We start from the raw sequence: 16,360 nt of genomic DNA, 5'->3' as shown, positions 1-16,360 counted from the left end.
TTACCGGGAGGTGAAGTCACCATCCCTGCTGGGACCTGGCTATTCCGCTCTCCAGGATATGAACTCAGAGGAGCTGTATTTGCCCAGGGAAGAGGTGGAGCCTTTTCCATTTCCCCCATCCTTCCGAAAGGACAGGACGCCTCCCGAGCGGGAAGAGATGGGCCGATAGCAGTGGGGGCCAGTGGCCAAGTGCGAGCACTGCCTGAACCTGCACTGGGCACTCCGTGGGGCCAAGGGCCATCCCTGGGCTGTGGTACACGGGGAGCAGCAGAGCATGGCCTCCAGCATTAACAATGCACCTTAGCTCAAGTCCAACTGGTTCCCTGGAAGGCAAGGAAGGACTGTCCCAGATACCCTGGCAAAGGGGCTGCACCTACGGACACTCTCAGTGTTGTCATTAATGCCATACCCAGCAAATGATGCATTAAAATAATCTGTGGTGGATGTGCTACACATTGACAAGGCCAGAAATAACACAAAAAGGACTTAGAGAGATTAGGAGAACAAACCCAGGCAGATTCAACCTGGGAAAAATGCAGATTGCAGCATCTGGGGAGAAATAATCCAACCGGCAGCAGGTCAATGGGAGGAAGAAAGAGGGGAAGCAGGATGTGGGGGGACGGTGAGAGGAGCAGTGTGAGCGTGGGCATGGAGGGAGCTGCTGGTCAGGAAAACAACCTCAGCAGCCCTGCATGGGGGGATGCTGCTTCCCAGGGTGCAAACTCCCACCATGTATTCTGTTGCTTCCTGGGGTACCATTTTCCATCACATACCCAGGGCTGTGAACACGAGAAAGGCTCACAGGGGACATGAGAGGTGAGCGACAGGAGTCAGCAGCGAAGGGCTGGCCTCGCATAGGAAGATTAGGGCAGGTCAGTAAGTCTGGATTAGCTGAGCAACAGTTAATTAGGGAGGGCGGACAGGGACGCAGCAACCCAGCAACCCACCTACACCTGGAGGAGTTTGACGCTCCAGAGCAGCACGTACCTATTTATTTTATGGTTCTAACAATGAGCCCCAGATGAAAATTAGAGCAGCCAACAGTGGCCAGCAAAACCCTGTGGGCTCAAGGGAGAGAAACAAGGATCCAGCTCCTACATTGTAGCTTGGACATTGTAGCAACCATGCAGCTTCCAGAGGAAGCAGGGCAAGGCTGAGGCTGGAGGACTGGGTTGCCACAGCACTGTGTCCCCATCAGTGCCAGCCCTGCGCCTGCACACGGCAGCTTGGCACCCAGGAGCTGCTCCAGCCGGTGGAGCCAGTACTCAAAGCACACAGCGATGCAGAAGCTGGAAATCCTGTCACATCCTCCTCCTTTGGCCCCAGGGAAGCTGCCGCGCACCTGGAGCAGGCGCTGCCAGGGCGACCGGAGCGGCTGTCCCCACCCTGGCTGCGCTAATCTGGGCAAGGCACACACAGGATGGGAGGGGAGGCAGCGGGAGGTGAAGCTGTTCGCTCGAGGTCACCCAGAAGGTCGATGGTTCAAGTGCCGCCACTCCTTCCCGAAGCCGCGACATAGCTGGGAACTGAATTTTACTCAGAACCCCCCCCTCTCGCCAGCAGCCTGTGGGCAATCAGCCGTCGGCAGCCCGGGACTAACCTCAGATGGCTGCTGGCGGCCAGAGTTCGGAGTCACACGGTTAAAAATACCTTGCGGATGCCTTTCCTCAACTCTGACCCCGCGAGCCGGTGCTGCTGCCAGCCCCACTTGGGGACGTGCCGGCGGGGTCCCCCGGGACGGTCACAGCCTGCGCTGTGCAGGGACGTGGCAGCTGCTGCCTGGGGACTGGGTTTTCTTTTCTAAGAACCAAGGATTTCCACTTTTGGGGGGCTGCTGACTATATTCTCCATTGCTGAACTGAAACAAGAGGCTGAGCTTCCTAAAGCTACCTTCCAGCAAGCGATGCCTGGGCTGTCCAGCTCCCTCTGAACTGCAGCCTGGATCTCAGCACCTTCAGCAAAACATCTCCTTGCCTCCAGGACAGAGCCAAAATGTGGCCTCTGGTTCCTGCCAGTCTCAAGGGATGCTGGATGGGTGACTGCTCCTGCAGATTCTGTGGTGCTGCAGCCATTTCTGGCATCTGCACTGGGAAAGAAAGTAAGGATCTCACCCAGCAGTGGCTGCTCAGCTCCCAAGCCATGATGGACAGGAGGGATCCCTCTCCAAATCCCTTCTCCAGTGATGGTGAGGGTGCAGAGGGCACCTTGTTGTTCCCATTCCCTGTGCAAAGGTCACCTACCAAAATACATGGGAACCGACTGGCTGCTCCATGCTGTTGCAAGTGGGAACGGGAGAGGAATGGGTCCATCCCCAGCAGGCACGGGCCAAACTCTCTCCAGCCTGGGACAAGCAGCCTGAGAGAGATGGTCCTGCTGCCACTCTCTCCTTTCCCTCCCAAGGCAGGGAAGGCAGCATGGTGTTGTCCATGCCCAGAGTGAGCATTTTTTCCCAGGTGGATCAGACCCTCCAACTGCCCATCTGGGTTTCCGGCTGGCTGAACAATGCCAAAGTGGGAGAAGCCATTGCCAAAATCTTGCCGAGCATCTGCCCCGTACCTTAGCTGGATCGGGCTATTTTCATGCAGCTGTGGCAGTGAAGGATTTGCCTGGGGTCTACAATAGGATTCCATATGCAGTGGACAGGAGAGGGACATGACAGCTACATGACCAGGATGTCCTGCACCACCCTGCATGTCCCCACATGGAAGCAGCAAACACTTAGCCGGTGACAGTCTGTGTCCTGGGAGAGGCATCACCCCTTCCCTATGCTGTAAGCAGGAACCCACCCCAGGATCCCACACCCACCTTGCCATCCCTTCAGGGCCCTTGGTGACTGCTGAGTTATTCTGGGCACTGCGTTCCTGACCCCCTTCCCTTGTCCCAGCTGCTCCGGGGCCAGCAGGGAGGGCAGCGGGTTCCTCCCATTGCCCAGCCCGGACGCCAGAGTCAGGCAGCAGCTGCTTGGGGACCAGCTGGGGACAAAGGCGACACGGAGCAGCCCCATCCCCCCACGTACCTTGGAAGGGACAAGGGCTGACTTACAGCAAGGTCAAAGGCATCACAATACAACTCCAATAGAAAAGCAGAAGCTGGATCTGAGGACCCCCAGTTCATGGGCTGAGCTCTGGTCAGGAGCTCCCCACACAGGGATCAGGAAGGGGTTTGGGGGCAGCACATCAACACCTCCCACCCCCCAAAGAACAGGCCCACCTCAGCACCAGAAGTAAACAGAGGCAGAGGCAACATCCTTGGCTCCTTGTCAAGCCAAGGTCGTGCCCAGCTTCCCGCAGGGATGCCGCTGCCTGCGGGGACCCCTCTGCCAGGTCAGCCCCCTCCATCCCAGCCCTGCCTGGGAGCTCCCCACACCCCGTCCTGACGGAGAGGTGGTGGGACACAAGCCAAGGCCTGCCTGCTCCCTGGACCCCTGCCGGGAACCCGATCTGTTTACGCCTTCCCAGCACGGCGGGTGCGTGTCGGGAACGGCCCCGGCAAGCCCGACTTGGCTGCGCAGGCAGAACGTGGGAGCGAGCCCTGAAACCCCCACCTGCTGCCCCGCAGCATCCTGAGGGGGGTGTGGGGAGAAAGTGGGGGGAGCACAGGGGAAAATGGGACCCTCCTGCCTCCATCAGCTCCTTTTTGTAGGAAAAGGCACCACTTCTTGCTCTGTGCCAGCCCTCCTGCGGCATCCCATGCCCCCCACGCCGGCCATGAGATCATGGCAGGTTGCTCCATCCCCAGGCCTGGCAGGGAATGGCTTTCTGAGCTGTGGCAATCCTTCTGGGAAAGCACCTGGAGAGCCAACCAGCCCTGGAAGGTGCATGTCCCCCCCTGGAAAATGAGGTACCATTTTTGCAAGCACATGGCCACCAGCAACACATGTGGGTGCAGGGGGCTGGCGGCCACATGCTGGTCTCTGTTCCAGGGTCTGGGTTGTCCCCCACTGAGGTTGAGAAGAGGCACCCACGTGCACTGCTCCTGGGAGGAGAGTGTTCGTCCAGGACCACTCACCTGGTGTGAATTCAGTCCTGCAGAGCCACAGGCATTAGGAGCAGGCTGCAGTGGGACAGAGTAGAGCCATGACTTTGGGGACTCGGAGCTGGACACCTGCACATCCACACCAGGTTTGGGGTGGAAGGAACAGAGAAGCAGCTCCAGGATATCCATGTGCTGCTAAATATAACCAGTGGGACAGATGCTCCAAGACAGTTTCCTGCACCTCAACACTGTTGAGGAGGAAACTGAGGGCTCTTCCAATGCTTAAGTAGCTCCTGAGGTTTGGAAACACAAAGCAGGCTCAGAGGCAGCACCTCAGTCTGCAGGAGCCTCCTTCCCTCTAAGGAGGAGCGTCTCCCTTCTTTTTAAGCCAGCAGGATTAGCAGGTACTGGTTCACGGAAGCCAAGAGGGCTCATGAAGCCCTTCCCATCTGTGTCAGCCCCACAAAACCAAACCAGAGCTGTTTCAGATCGACCAGAGCAGCCTGGCCTGCAGCCCAAAGCAATCCCTGGGCCATGGCCATGCTGAACCCCACGCTGCTGGCCAGACTCACTGTGTCCCTGTGTCCCCCCTGCAGGCAATGATTAGCTACCAGGGAGGACTCTGGCCGTTTCTGGAGGCCACTGAGGTAAGTAGTTCTCACGTGGCCTTGCCATGGTGGGGACACATCCTGGGTTCCTGAGGGGCCGCACAGGCTGCAAGTTGGGTGTCCTGCCCAGGGAGACAGGACACCCATGGAAGGGGAAGATCCATGGGGCTCCCAATCCCCAGTCTCCATATTGCTGTTTGCAGCCAGTTCACCTCCAGCTGGAAACCCCCCTTCAGGCTTATCCACACCTGTCGTGGCAAAGAAACAAGCAGTGCTCGAGGGGGAGAGTGAGGCAGGCAGCCCCTGGGATCGATGCTCCACAGGGGCAAGAGGAACCAGCAGAGTGGGTGGCAGAGCCTGAGCGACCCTCGCTGCTGGGGACACCTCGGTGACAGGCACCTGACGCCCTTGCCGTGCTCACCAACTCCCTTCCAAGCAGACAGGGCCTTACACAACCAGCTGTGCCCAGCATTACAAAGTCGCAGGAGTTTTACCGCTCCCGGCACAGCTGCCCACCTCGGGTGGCCGAGCCAGACCCAGCTCCTGGGATGGCACCGGGGGAGGCCGGGGCAGGGGTCTGGGCACGGCAGCAGCGCCGGGGGCCACGTGCTCCCTGCGCAGCCTTGGCTGGGGCCCGCGGGGAGCGGCGCTGGCAGGGCTTGGCGGAAGCGCAGCCGGACGTGTTGCACCAGGCCTGGGATGCTGCGGGAGCCGCATACCTGCCTCGCGCAGGTTCTCCCTGCTCCCTTATCTCGCCATCGCAGCCCTGCTCGCTTGCAGCTCCGGCCTTTCTCCCTGGGGTTGCAAACGGCTCGGGGTGGCTGCGCACCTACCCCGGGCAGCATCCCACAGGAGCGAGGGATGGGCCAGAGTATCCAGCCCTTCCCTGGGAGGGGAGAGATCATCCCGACAGAGCCATTTCCAGGCAGTTCGGGCATCTCCAGACAGGTCTGTGACTCACCAGGACACCTCGGCAAGGCTTGGGTGATATTACAGCCCCAAGGTTCAAACAGATCTCTCCCTCTCCATCTCAGGCGTGATTTTTTAGGGAAGCCAGGATAGGATTTCGGGGGAGCCAGAATGCTCGCAGCTCCTCCCCACCCTCTCGCTTGCTAGAGCAACCAAGAAAAAAAAAAGGTGGTTTATTGTTATTTAGTTTCTTGCCCCTTTCATACTCCTTTGCCGGAGTTTTTTGCCAGCGGCGGGCCCCGGGTCTGGCAGGGATCCAGGACAGCCGAGGCGCTTTTAAAAACAAAGCAGGGCGCGTGCATGCACACACACACGCACGGCATCCAACCCCACTTTTAACTCTTGCCGGAGTGATGCTGGTGGAATCATCCATTTCCAGCAGGAAACCATCTTACACGCAAGTCCATTGCCACTTGGATCCAACAATTCACCTCCCACCTTCCCAGAAAAACCTTCTGGCAGCACTGGGATCCTGACAGAGAGGTGGCAGAAGTGATGCTGGTTGTTGTCATGGTCCACCAGCTCCCTCCTGGAACCAGCCGAGCCAGAGGATGGAATGCCTGTGCTGGCAGTGTCCTTGCCACGTCCCCTTCTCTCCAGCCTTGGGGAGCATCGTCCTGGTTATGCCGCCCATGTGCTGCTGGCAGCCAGGCACACGGTGTCCCAGTGCTCGGGGCTGCCCTCCCTGTCTGCCCTTAAGCTGTCGTCATCTGAATTGTCCCGTGTTTCTGGGTCAGACAGCCAAAATGGCCTCTGCAGCCCTTGGGAAGGGGCAGCTGAGGCCCCTGGTCTGGGCTGAGTCACCAGGAAATGCCCAATGGATGGAAATTCCCCTCCTGTCCCAAACCTCAGCCTCCTGCCTGTGACATTAGGGATGGCTGCCGGTGTAGCTCCATCCATGGCCCTGAGGGACCTCCACAATTCCAGGAGATCCCAGATTCCCTGGAATAGCCAGACAGCGCTGGGGTATCTCCAAAGGATGGCAACATGGCCTGGAGCAGGCTCAAAAGTTCCCACATTCATCCTCTTCCCCAGAATTAGCCTGGTTTTCCCCCCAGTCTTTTACAGAGACAAGAAAAGTCAGCTACAATGGCCCAGGCTGACAGCAGGGACCACAGGCTGCCCTGCCCACGGGCGTCCAAAGGCTGAGGACAGAAATACAGACCCGGAACAGGGGGAGATGTGGAGCTGTGAACACAGGGGAAGGGGGTGCAGAGGGGCAGGGGCTGGGCTTGCTGAGCCAGCACAGGCTCCTCCACCTCCCCGTGTGACGTTGCTTGCTCGTGCCTTATCTCCTGCACTCGGCACAGCGACGCTTTCCCTGGCTCCGGGCACTCCGGTGGCAGCCGGGCCCCTTTCCAAACACAACACCCGTTGGAGCCCAGCTTGGAAAACCAACTGTCCCTTCACTCCTTCCGCTGCCCGTGCGGGCCTTTTCCTTCCCAGTGACAGAGGAAATTCCAGGATGTGAATGGGAAAACCCACCCAGCAAACACCAGGCTACCAGAGGAGACCCCCTTCCACGGAGGTCGGGAGCCACAGAAGGAGGAAGAAAGGATGGAGCCCTCCTTGCCATGGAGCTGCAGCCCCACCACCATCCAGCCCCGTGGCTGCCGCACTCTCCGGAGCCTTTGAAGCCTCTTTTCTCCCGCTCCCACCACCCACCCACCACAGGCTGGTTCAGGAGCAGGTCTGGGCACGCTGTGGGGTGCTGGGGTCCCCGGCACGGGGCCGCCGCCAGCGCGGCTCCCCGGGCACGGCGCCTCGCCCCGCTGCTGGCTCAGTCCCAGAGGAAGAGGGAGTTTTGCCCGTTTCGGCAGAGTTTCTCGGCGTCTCTCCGCAGGCGTGCCCACAGCCTTTCCAAGCCGGAGCGTGGCTGCGGAGCCGGTCCAGCCCGTCAGACCTACAGCGTGCGGGGAGAGGAGAGGAGAGGAGAGGAGAGGAGAGGAGAGGAGAGGAGAGGAGAGGAGAGGAGAGGAGAGGAGAGGAGAGGAGAGGAGAGGAGAGGAGAGGAGAGGAGAGGAGAGGAGAGGAGAGGAGAGGAGAGGAGAGGAGAGGAGAGGAGAGGAGAGGAGAGGAGAGGAGAGGAGAGGAGAGGAGAGGAGAGGAGAGGAGAGGAGAGGAGAGGAGAGGAGAGGAGAGGAGAGGAGAGGAGAGGAGAGGAGAGGAGAGGAGAGGAGAGGAGAGGAGAGGAGAGGAGAGGAGAGGAGAGGAGAGGAGAGAACACCACCAAGGACGCTTTGGGAACTCATCCTCAAAACTTGGGCTTCATGTGACAGGGCCAGGTCCAGGCTCCTGTACTGCCTGGGGCAGGACTGGAGCGGGAAAGGTGCCCAGGCACCCCTGCACCACTGCCAGCAGGGAAAGCCATCGTGTGTAACAGAGCCTGATGCGATAAGGATCCTGCCCAAGGCCAGTCTTGGCTCTGCCCTGCAGCCAGACCAAGGAGTACCCAAGGGTTTGGGACAAGCCTCCCTCAGTAGCAGCAGCAAAGAGGAGGATGGTCCTCCTCAGTAAGGGGGGTGACACACTGGGCTTGCTGTGTGGCACAAAGGCACATCCAACATCATTACAAAATAATCCCCAGATTGCAAAAAGGAGCAAATTCTCCCCCAAACAACTACAGACCTGCTGCTGCTAGGAGAAGCAGAAATCCCAGCAGAACATGAAAGGAGGGCGGGTGTTTCGTCAGAGGACAGGGACACAGAGTGTCAGTGGCAAAGGTTAACAAATCACAGGAGAGATATTAAACCTCATACTTTGAGGCTTAAGCTGATACAGCTACTAGGGATTAGGAGGAAATTCAAGGGGGAGGGAAGGAGTGAATTATCCCACACCTGCCTGCTACAGTCTCACGGCACACAGAGAAGCATCGTCCCTCTCCTGCCAAACTGGATGGTGGCAACAGCATCTGAGGGCTGGCACAGCTCTTGGGAAAACCTTAACGTGCTTTGTGCTGCCAGGACGCAGCAGTGAGAGGCTCCAACACAGGCATGGAGATAAAGCCAAGACCCCTCTGCAAGCTTTGCTAGCATTTAACAGCTTGCTAGGTCATGGCCCAGACACAGCCACATCCCAGGAGCCCACCCCAGTCCTTAATATATCTAAGGTCTGGAAAGCAGCAACACAGCCGGTGAAATGGGGCAAGTGGCTGACCAAACCTCCTCAAGGCAGCAGCTGAACCCCAGCAGGGCTTCACTTCCCGTCCTTGAGAGTTTCACACCAGTTTGCTCAGCTGCTGCCCTTTCTTTGCACTTCGCACACGTTTAAATAAAAACCTTCACCACTCCCTCAAGGAAGGTAAACAGTGAGTCCAGCTCCCATCACCTTCCACGGCTCCTCCAGCCCCTAGCTATCACAGGGGCACCCCCTCTCTCAGCATCACCCTGGCATCCCCCCATCCCTGCCCCTTGATCCTGCATCCAGGCATGGGGACACCCAAAGTTTGCCGAGCACTGTTCAGCTCCAGAAGCTGCTGCCTCTTCGCAGGATGAGATCCCCTGGCCAGAGGGGCTCTGCCTCTCGCCTCCCCCGGGAGCCCCAGCCCCTCAGTGCTGGCCCTGGCCGGGCCAACTGGTGCATTGTTGGCGAGGGCAGCAGCCCAGGGACGTGATTGATCGCGGGGGAGAGAGGCCAAAGCCGTGACGGGTCGTTTAACAATTTCAATTAAACTCTGCAGCGCTCCCGACGCAGAGGGGAGGGGAGAGGGAGAAGGAAAATAAAAAGCGGGATGTTTCCATTGCCAGGGAACCGCAGTAAAGCACGGCTGGCCCGGCAGGAGCAGCCTGGCTCTCCCAGACCAGAACCCCCTCCCTGGCTGCAGGAGTGACCGGGGCGTCGCGCCGACGTCCCCTTCCCGCAGGCAGGACAACTGCCCTCACCTGCCCTTTCCCTCCTGCCCCCAAAAATCTTGTCCCTGCCCACCCCACCTTGGAATGAGAGGTGCTGTGACCCATTTGTGCGGCGGCGCTTGCGCAGGGAGGAGGCTGCGCACGGAGAATATTAAACAACGTGTCCCTGAAGTTCCCGCTGCCGGGACTGGCGCTTGGATTTTGCTTACGTGCGGTGACTTTTTTAGGCACAGGAAGCCCCAGAGGGCTGATCACAGTGATCGAGCTCCCAATCCACTGAGACAGCAGAAGGACTCTTAGAGGGATTTAAAAAAAAATACAGAATAAAAAATAAAAATAAATAAAAATCAGCATCTCAGCCTGTCATATGGAAAAGGCGCTTTAATAAGCAGCAAAGGCAGCAAATGCTTGGCTCGCATGGCATCGGTGAGAGGAGGGAGAGGGAACCATAAGGGATGGGGAGCAGTGGTGCCCTCCATGCCAGGGATGAGCTTCCAGGACTAGGCAAGCTCCCACAGCAGGTCAAGCACAGGAGCTCCCCTGAGGGCTTGCAGCAGTGGCCTTGGAGGGGTCAGGTTTTTCTGCCCCCTCCTTTTACAGGAATAAAATGAAAATAAGCCGAGGGAGCTGCTGACGCCGCTGCAGCGGGGGAGTTAAACACACATGTTCACGTGGGTGCCCCATGGCTGCAGGGTGGGGAAGACTCCAGAGAGAAAACAGGCGGGATTGAACTGGGAGAGAGTTACTGGAGGGTACAGGAGAAAACAAGTGTGACTTCACCCCTCTGGGTGTGCAGGAGGAGGAGAGCCATGGGCACCCCAGCCTGCACACACTGCCCGGCCATGGGACACCAGCTCAGGAGACAGGGCTGCGTCAGCCAGCAGGACACTCACGTCCTGACATTATTCATTGCCTTGGGGGTGTCCTTCAACCCACCCACACAGGCAGACTGCTCCTGTTCAGCTCAGGGACCCTGTACAGGCACAGTCCCTGAGCAGCAGAGGCAATGGCACCCAGTACCTTCATCCAGGGAAGGGGCACCAGATGCCCCCAGTCTGGGGAAGGAGGTGCCTCCCAGCCCTTCTGAAAGCTCAGCAGATGGGATTTGCAAAGTTCTGGCCCCAGTCAAAGCTTTCCAGTAGATGACCCAGGGGAGCTGATCCCCTCCTCACGTTTATATTCCTCAGCCTAACTCAGGTTTCTCCATGCCAGCCTCTCTCTTCCGAGCTGCTCCTAAGAAGCCTTAAAGCTTCTCCCACCTGAGTTTCCCCTCTTCCTCCTCCGGACAGCTTATTCCCCTTCAGCTTTCCCACACACACCCACGAGACCCCCCACGATGAGCAGCCCTTGGCAGGGGGATCCACACTGCCACAGCCCGGGCAGCCAGGGTGCACCTTCCCCCAGCCAGACACGGCACCAAGAGCCCTTTTATTTACTTTTCCCAATTTCCTTCTCTTGGTCTGTCAGGAGAAATGACCAGGAGCTCAGCTCTATACAAGGGCTTCGTGGCACTGACCACGATCTCCTCCACCTTTCCACCCTCCCCATCTCCTCCAGATGTCGTGCAGCATCTGCAGTGCCCTTGGGGACCCCCCCGAGCCCTCTGTTCACTCCAAGTTGTGCTTGCTGCTGACCTTTCTGAGAGCACATGCAAGAAAACAGCCCTGCTGAAGGGTTAAACATTACCAGACTGAAATTCAAGGCTTGACGATTGGTTCCAGTCGACTGGCTGGGATGATAATTTTTCACAAGATAAATACAGCCAGGAGTGAGCAGCAACCGCTAAAAACCCTTTGTAGCAGCATCCCCCCCAAAGGGGTTCACTTCCCCCACCATGGCTGCTTCCCTTCACCCATCCCTGCTCAGTGGCCCACACTCCAGGGCCCCTGGCCCCGAGCCCAAGGGGAACCCCAGCTCAGCTGTAGGATTGCTTACAGCCCAGTCATTCATCCGCACAGGCTGTGTTTGCACTCCCGCCTCTGGCCATGGCATAACTCATGTGCTGGGGGTCAGAGCCAGCACTTGCACCCCGGCTTGGCCAGCACTGAGACTCACACCCCAGGACTGGCAGGAGTGTCCAGCCAGGGGGAGGGAGCCCACGGTTCTGTGCCCAGGTACTCACTGCTCTTGGACGCCTTGATCTTGGCCACCAGTTTCTGCACGCCGGGTACGTCCCCGTTCTTCACGGCCTGGATCAGCTCCTGCTCGCGCCCCATCGCACGCAGGTGGGAGCAGTGGCAACGCAGAAACCCTCCGATCCCAGAGGTTTATAAAGCCATGGGAATAAGCCCTAATTCCTCAAAAAACTTTGATGAGAGATGAAATCCAGCAAGAAAGATGCTTTACAATCCCACAGGGCATAAAAGCCAGAAGGAAGAAGTCTTTCTGTTAAGAGCAGAAGTCCCTTTCTGCGTCGGGAGGAGCAGGACCCAGATGGGGTTTGGTTGGAGAACATGCAATCAGTTGAAACAAAAATTACTTCAGTGCTCGGGGTCAGGCTCCCAGCAGCACCAGGGCTCTGTGAGACAAAGCCAGGCAGCTCGGGGCAGGGTGTCCGGCGCTGGCAGCATTGGGATGCCCTCAGCCTCTCACAGCACTCCTGGAGCCAGAGGCGTCGTGCTTTGCTCCCCTCAGCAGGCTCTGCTGCGTTGACGAGTCCCTAATTCTTCCCAAAGGGATTATGGGCTCGTTGCCATCTGGAAGTTATAGATCCTCCCTCTCTGGTGCTCATTAGCCCCTTCGTTTCGGCATTCCTCTCGGTGACGGCACTGCAGGCACGCTGGGGAGCCCCGTGCCTGGCTGAGCCCCGGCGCGGCAGCCCGGGACCTGCAGAGGGAAGAGCAGAGTCAGCCCCCAAAGGCCATTTACCTCCCGGTTCCGTCGCGACAGCTTTTGTATCCGTGCCGAAGAACGAATACTTTGACTATATTTAGTCCTGGAGGGACTTGGCTCATCCTTATGTTAAACGGAGAGGGAAGAACCTGTGGAGGAAACCTCCCGAGGGTGCTGCCCCCGGAGTGGGACAGGGGCACAGCTCCTTCCCTGTCCCACCCCCCCGGGGCCACACACACCATGTCCTCCCTAAAGGCAGCACACAGGGCCTGGGGCACACAACGTCTCCCCCTCTCCTTTCCCGGTGGCAGCACACAAGGGATGGAGCTGGGAAGGTTTAGCCAAAGCCCTCTGCAGCCCCTGGGGAGCGGATCAGCCTGCCTTGCACTCTTCTCCTGTGCAAGGATAAACCCTCACCCTCCAAACCTCCCGTGAAGCTCAATGCCCTGGGACCCAAGACACTCCTTCACCAGTTGAGGAGCTCTCTCTGGCCCCAGTGAGGAGCTGGGTGTAATTCAGCAGGACGACCGTGCTCAGAACAAGATCAATGCCATATCCTGGCCAGCCAGGGTACCCTGGAGAGGGCATGGGGTCCTGCAGGAGCAGTTCACATGTCCCAGCCTGTGCTCCCACACTGTGCCCGGGCTGCCCAAACTGTGTGGCAAGAAAATCCCTTCTGGTTCAGGGCCATGCATCTGGGCAGGCTGCTCCGACGCCGGGGAAGAGTGTGCGTGCAGGAGAGCAGGGAGCACACACCGTGCCAGCTGCAAGGCCATCGCCAGATCACCCCTGCACTTCCCCTGTGCCCATCCAGGATAGATCAGAACCAGCTCTGGTTCCCCCAGCCATGGCTCAGTGGAGTCTGGAGCGCTCACCCTCCAGAGTTTATATAACAGCGAGTGCCGCTTCCTCCGAGCAATCGAGGTCACTGTTTGGAGGATGGAAATCTCAGGGGAGAGAAGGCAACAGTGACAGGTCCTGCTGGGGTGGGGGCAAAACCAGAAGGAGAATCCCATGGCACAGACAGCATGGCTCAGTTGGGAGCTGCAGCTGCCCACAAACAGGGACCCCTCATGGGTTCCCCATGTTCCAGCACTCCCCAGGGTGCAGCAGTACAGGGCAGACGAAAAAATTATCCTCAGGTACTGGCTCAGCTTCTGGGACAAGGGGTGTGTGATTCCCACACCAGGCTGGGGGGTTCTCCCTCCACCCACAGCTCATTCAGCTGATGAACCCCCTCGGCACTGAAGCTGGTGCCTGTCGGGGTCAGCTCTCCCCTCGTCCTGGGGCACCTGCACAAGTTTATCTACCTTACAACAAAGTTTCAGCCACTTGACTCAGACTAACCTCTTGCTGCAAACAAATCCCCTCCCAAAACCTCCTGAGTTGCACCGTCTTCAGAACTATTTCGTTTAACCCTCTGCACTGCTCCTCAAGACCGCTCACAAGAAGCGAACGCGAGGCGGTGAGGCAACTTTATGTTTGAAAAGTCTGCCCGGCCTCACTTGGAAAACGGCCCCGGTGCTGCTGCCTCGGCTCCCGAAACACGCGGGGCTCAGCGGGCAACTCGGAGGGATCGAGAGCTCCGAATGCCGACCTGCACCTCCTCAGCCTTTCCAAAGAGAAGCAGCGAAGGTAAAATTCGAGAAACGCACAAAGCTGGAAAACCAACAGCAAAACATCCCTCCCACACGAGCAGAGCTGAGCCTCCAGCCCAGGAATCCACCTGGAGAAACAAAGTATCCCAAACATTCCCGCAGCCAACAGCAGCGCCGGGGAAAAAACAGGCGGGAGGGGAGGGGGAAAACCCCCCGAACAAACCCAAACCAGTTACGTAAGTGGCGGAGGAAAGATGCGAACGAGCTGAAAGCACCCAGCCGGGTCCCGAGAGGCGGCGGGGGCAGCTCGATGCCCCCGGGAGGCTCCAGCCCCGCTGCGGGCGCGGCCGGGCGGGCAGCGAGGGGGGCCCCGGCCGCGCCTCCGCCTCCCCCCGCCCCGAGACCCCCGGGCGGGGCGGCTCCTTCCTCCGGGCGGGCTCGGGGGCATTTCTGCTCCCATCGAGGAGAGTCACTCCGCGGCTCCTGGGGTGAGTTGCTCCGCCGGCCCCACTCACCTGGCGGCGCTCCCAGCCCGCCGCACCGGGGCGAACCGAACCGCGCCGGGGCGAACCGACGGCACCGGACCGGACCCGGCCGCGCCGTGCGGAGCCGCTCCGGACCGCAGCGCACCGAGCAGTGCCGAGCCCGGCCCGGCCGCAACTTCCCGAGCCGCGCGGGGCGGGAGCGGGGCCGGTACCGGAGCGGAGCCGCGGGTCCCGGCTCGCAGGCGGCGCGGCGCTCAGCAAAGTCCCGCTCGGGCCGGCCCCGTCCCGGCAGGAAATCCCTCCCCGGCCCGGCCTGATTGGAAAAGCCCGGCGGGTTGTGCGGCGGGGCCGGGCCGGGGCGGCTGTCACTCACCGTGATGCGGCGTCGAGCGGGGCAGGGGCCGGGCCGCCCATCCCGCCGCACCGGCACCGCTCCGCCCCCGGCCGGGCTGCCCCGGGCTCCCGGGCATCGGCTCGCTTTGAACGGGGTCCGGCTGGACGCACAGCGCGGCCCGGGACCGGCGCCGGGGGGCGGGACCGGCGGGGTCCGGGACCGAGCTGGTGGGAGGTTCCCCATTCTCGATCCGCGACCGAGCCAGTGGTTCGGGACCGGCTCCGTTGGGAATCCTTCATCCTCCTCAATCCAGCGCCGAGCCGGTGGTCTGGGACAGGCACGGTAAGGGACCGACCTCGTGCTTGATCCGGGATCGGTCCGGTGCTACAGGACCGGCCCCGGACGGAGATCCCCCATCATCGATTTAGGAGCAACACGGTGGTCTGGGAACCAGCCCTCCCCCACGTTCAGCCCCAGCCCTCCCCCGTCAGCCCTTTGCCCCCTCCACCCCCAGCCCCCTTGGCAGAGGGGCTGCATAAAGCCGCTGGTGGCACCCATGGGACTAAAATCCACCGATCCCCAGCTGTCCAAGACCCAAATTAATCCTGCTCTCACAAAGCACTAAAACCACCAAAAATCACCCATTTCTGCCAATCTTCAGCAGAAACAGCAGAGGCAAGTGCTCCCTCGAGAGCACAGTTTTTTAAAACAAGAGATTGCCTAATAAAGCTGGACAGTTTTTGTTGCATGATACCACTGGATTATCATCAACTAATCAGATTAAAAACACACGGAAGCTTTGGTTTTATTCACTAAATGGCCAGCCTGCAGCTCCCTGGGGGAGTTGCAAAGATCCCACACCTCTTCAAACCAGGCCCGGAGACATTTCACCAAATGATGGTTTCATGAGCAATCCCAAGGAGGGGGATCCTTGGCAAGGAGGAGGGACTGACGTTTCCAGACACACCCTGTCTTTTCAGTTCGGGAATAAAGAGATTATTATGCACATCTAGTTATAAATGTCAACATTTTACGGCTGCTATGCTGAAGCACGAAGCTCTAAGTAGCCCTGCTAGAAAGGGCTGTGAAGTGAAAGGTCTTGTTATTCCTCCTCTGAGTTTTTCCAGAGCTTGTAAAGCTCAGTGACATTTATAATAATCCCCTGAATTTATGTAGCACCTTTTGTCCTTTTAAGGATCTTAATTAAGCTTTGCAGCTCCCTGAGCACAGACTAAACCCACTTTGCAAAAGAGGAGCCCAGGTCCTGCTTTGTACAAAATGTGTGCCCCATTTCAGACAGGAGAAGGACTTTTTCACCCCAGCGACCTCCAGCACACGCTGTTACATCACAGTCAGGGCACAGCACCCTGACATCCCCAGCCAAAGGTTGTGCTGCTGCAGCCACACTCGTGTGGTTAAAGCTGGATAATTCAAACTTTAATCTCTGGTGTCACACAAGCCTTGTGAATGGAGGGTGCCACTGGAGGGATTTACTAGAAATTTCTGGTGCAGTCTTCAAACATTTGACTACCTATTGGCAGGCCTGACACTGCCCCGAAGCCCAGCGCCTTCCCCCTATGGCCCTGCCTGCAGGGAGTGAAGCTGGAAGGAGCAGGCCCCCATTTCCCACCATGAATCCCAGTTTTCCATCCACTCCTGAAGGTTGAACAGCTGGTTGGTGACACCAGCCCAAAGAGCTGCCAATGGC

General features: G+C 58.9%; 1 protein-coding gene across 4 annotated transcripts in view; it reads right to left on the bottom strand.

The window, feature by feature from the left end:
- CASKIN2 (CASK interacting protein 2) overlaps nt 1–14,522 on the bottom strand; it is a 34,061-nt gene extending 19,539 nt beyond the window's left edge. For all 4 annotated transcript variants that reach the window (XM_082293951.1, XM_082293953.1, XM_082293954.1 and 1 more), the window contains exons 1-2: nt 14,349–14,522; nt 11,526–12,229 (exon numbers count right to left, since the gene is read on the bottom strand). In XM_082293951.1, the coding sequence (XP_082150077.1) occupies nt 11,526–11,619 (94 nt within the window). In that variant the 5' untranslated portion in view covers nt 11,620–12,229; nt 14,349–14,522. The remainder of the gene's footprint in view (nt 1–11,525; nt 12,230–14,348) is intronic.
- Between the last annotated feature and the right edge of the window lie 1,838 nt (nt 14,523–16,360).

This window comes from Coloeus monedula (genome assembly GCF_965178545.1).
Source record: "Coloeus monedula genome assembly, chromosome: 19".
NCBI classification, from domain to species: Eukaryota; Metazoa; Chordata; class Aves; order Passeriformes; family Corvidae; genus Coloeus; species Coloeus monedula.
Note: the sequence above shows the minus strand (reverse complement) of the source record. Positions and strands in the feature narration are given on the sequence as shown.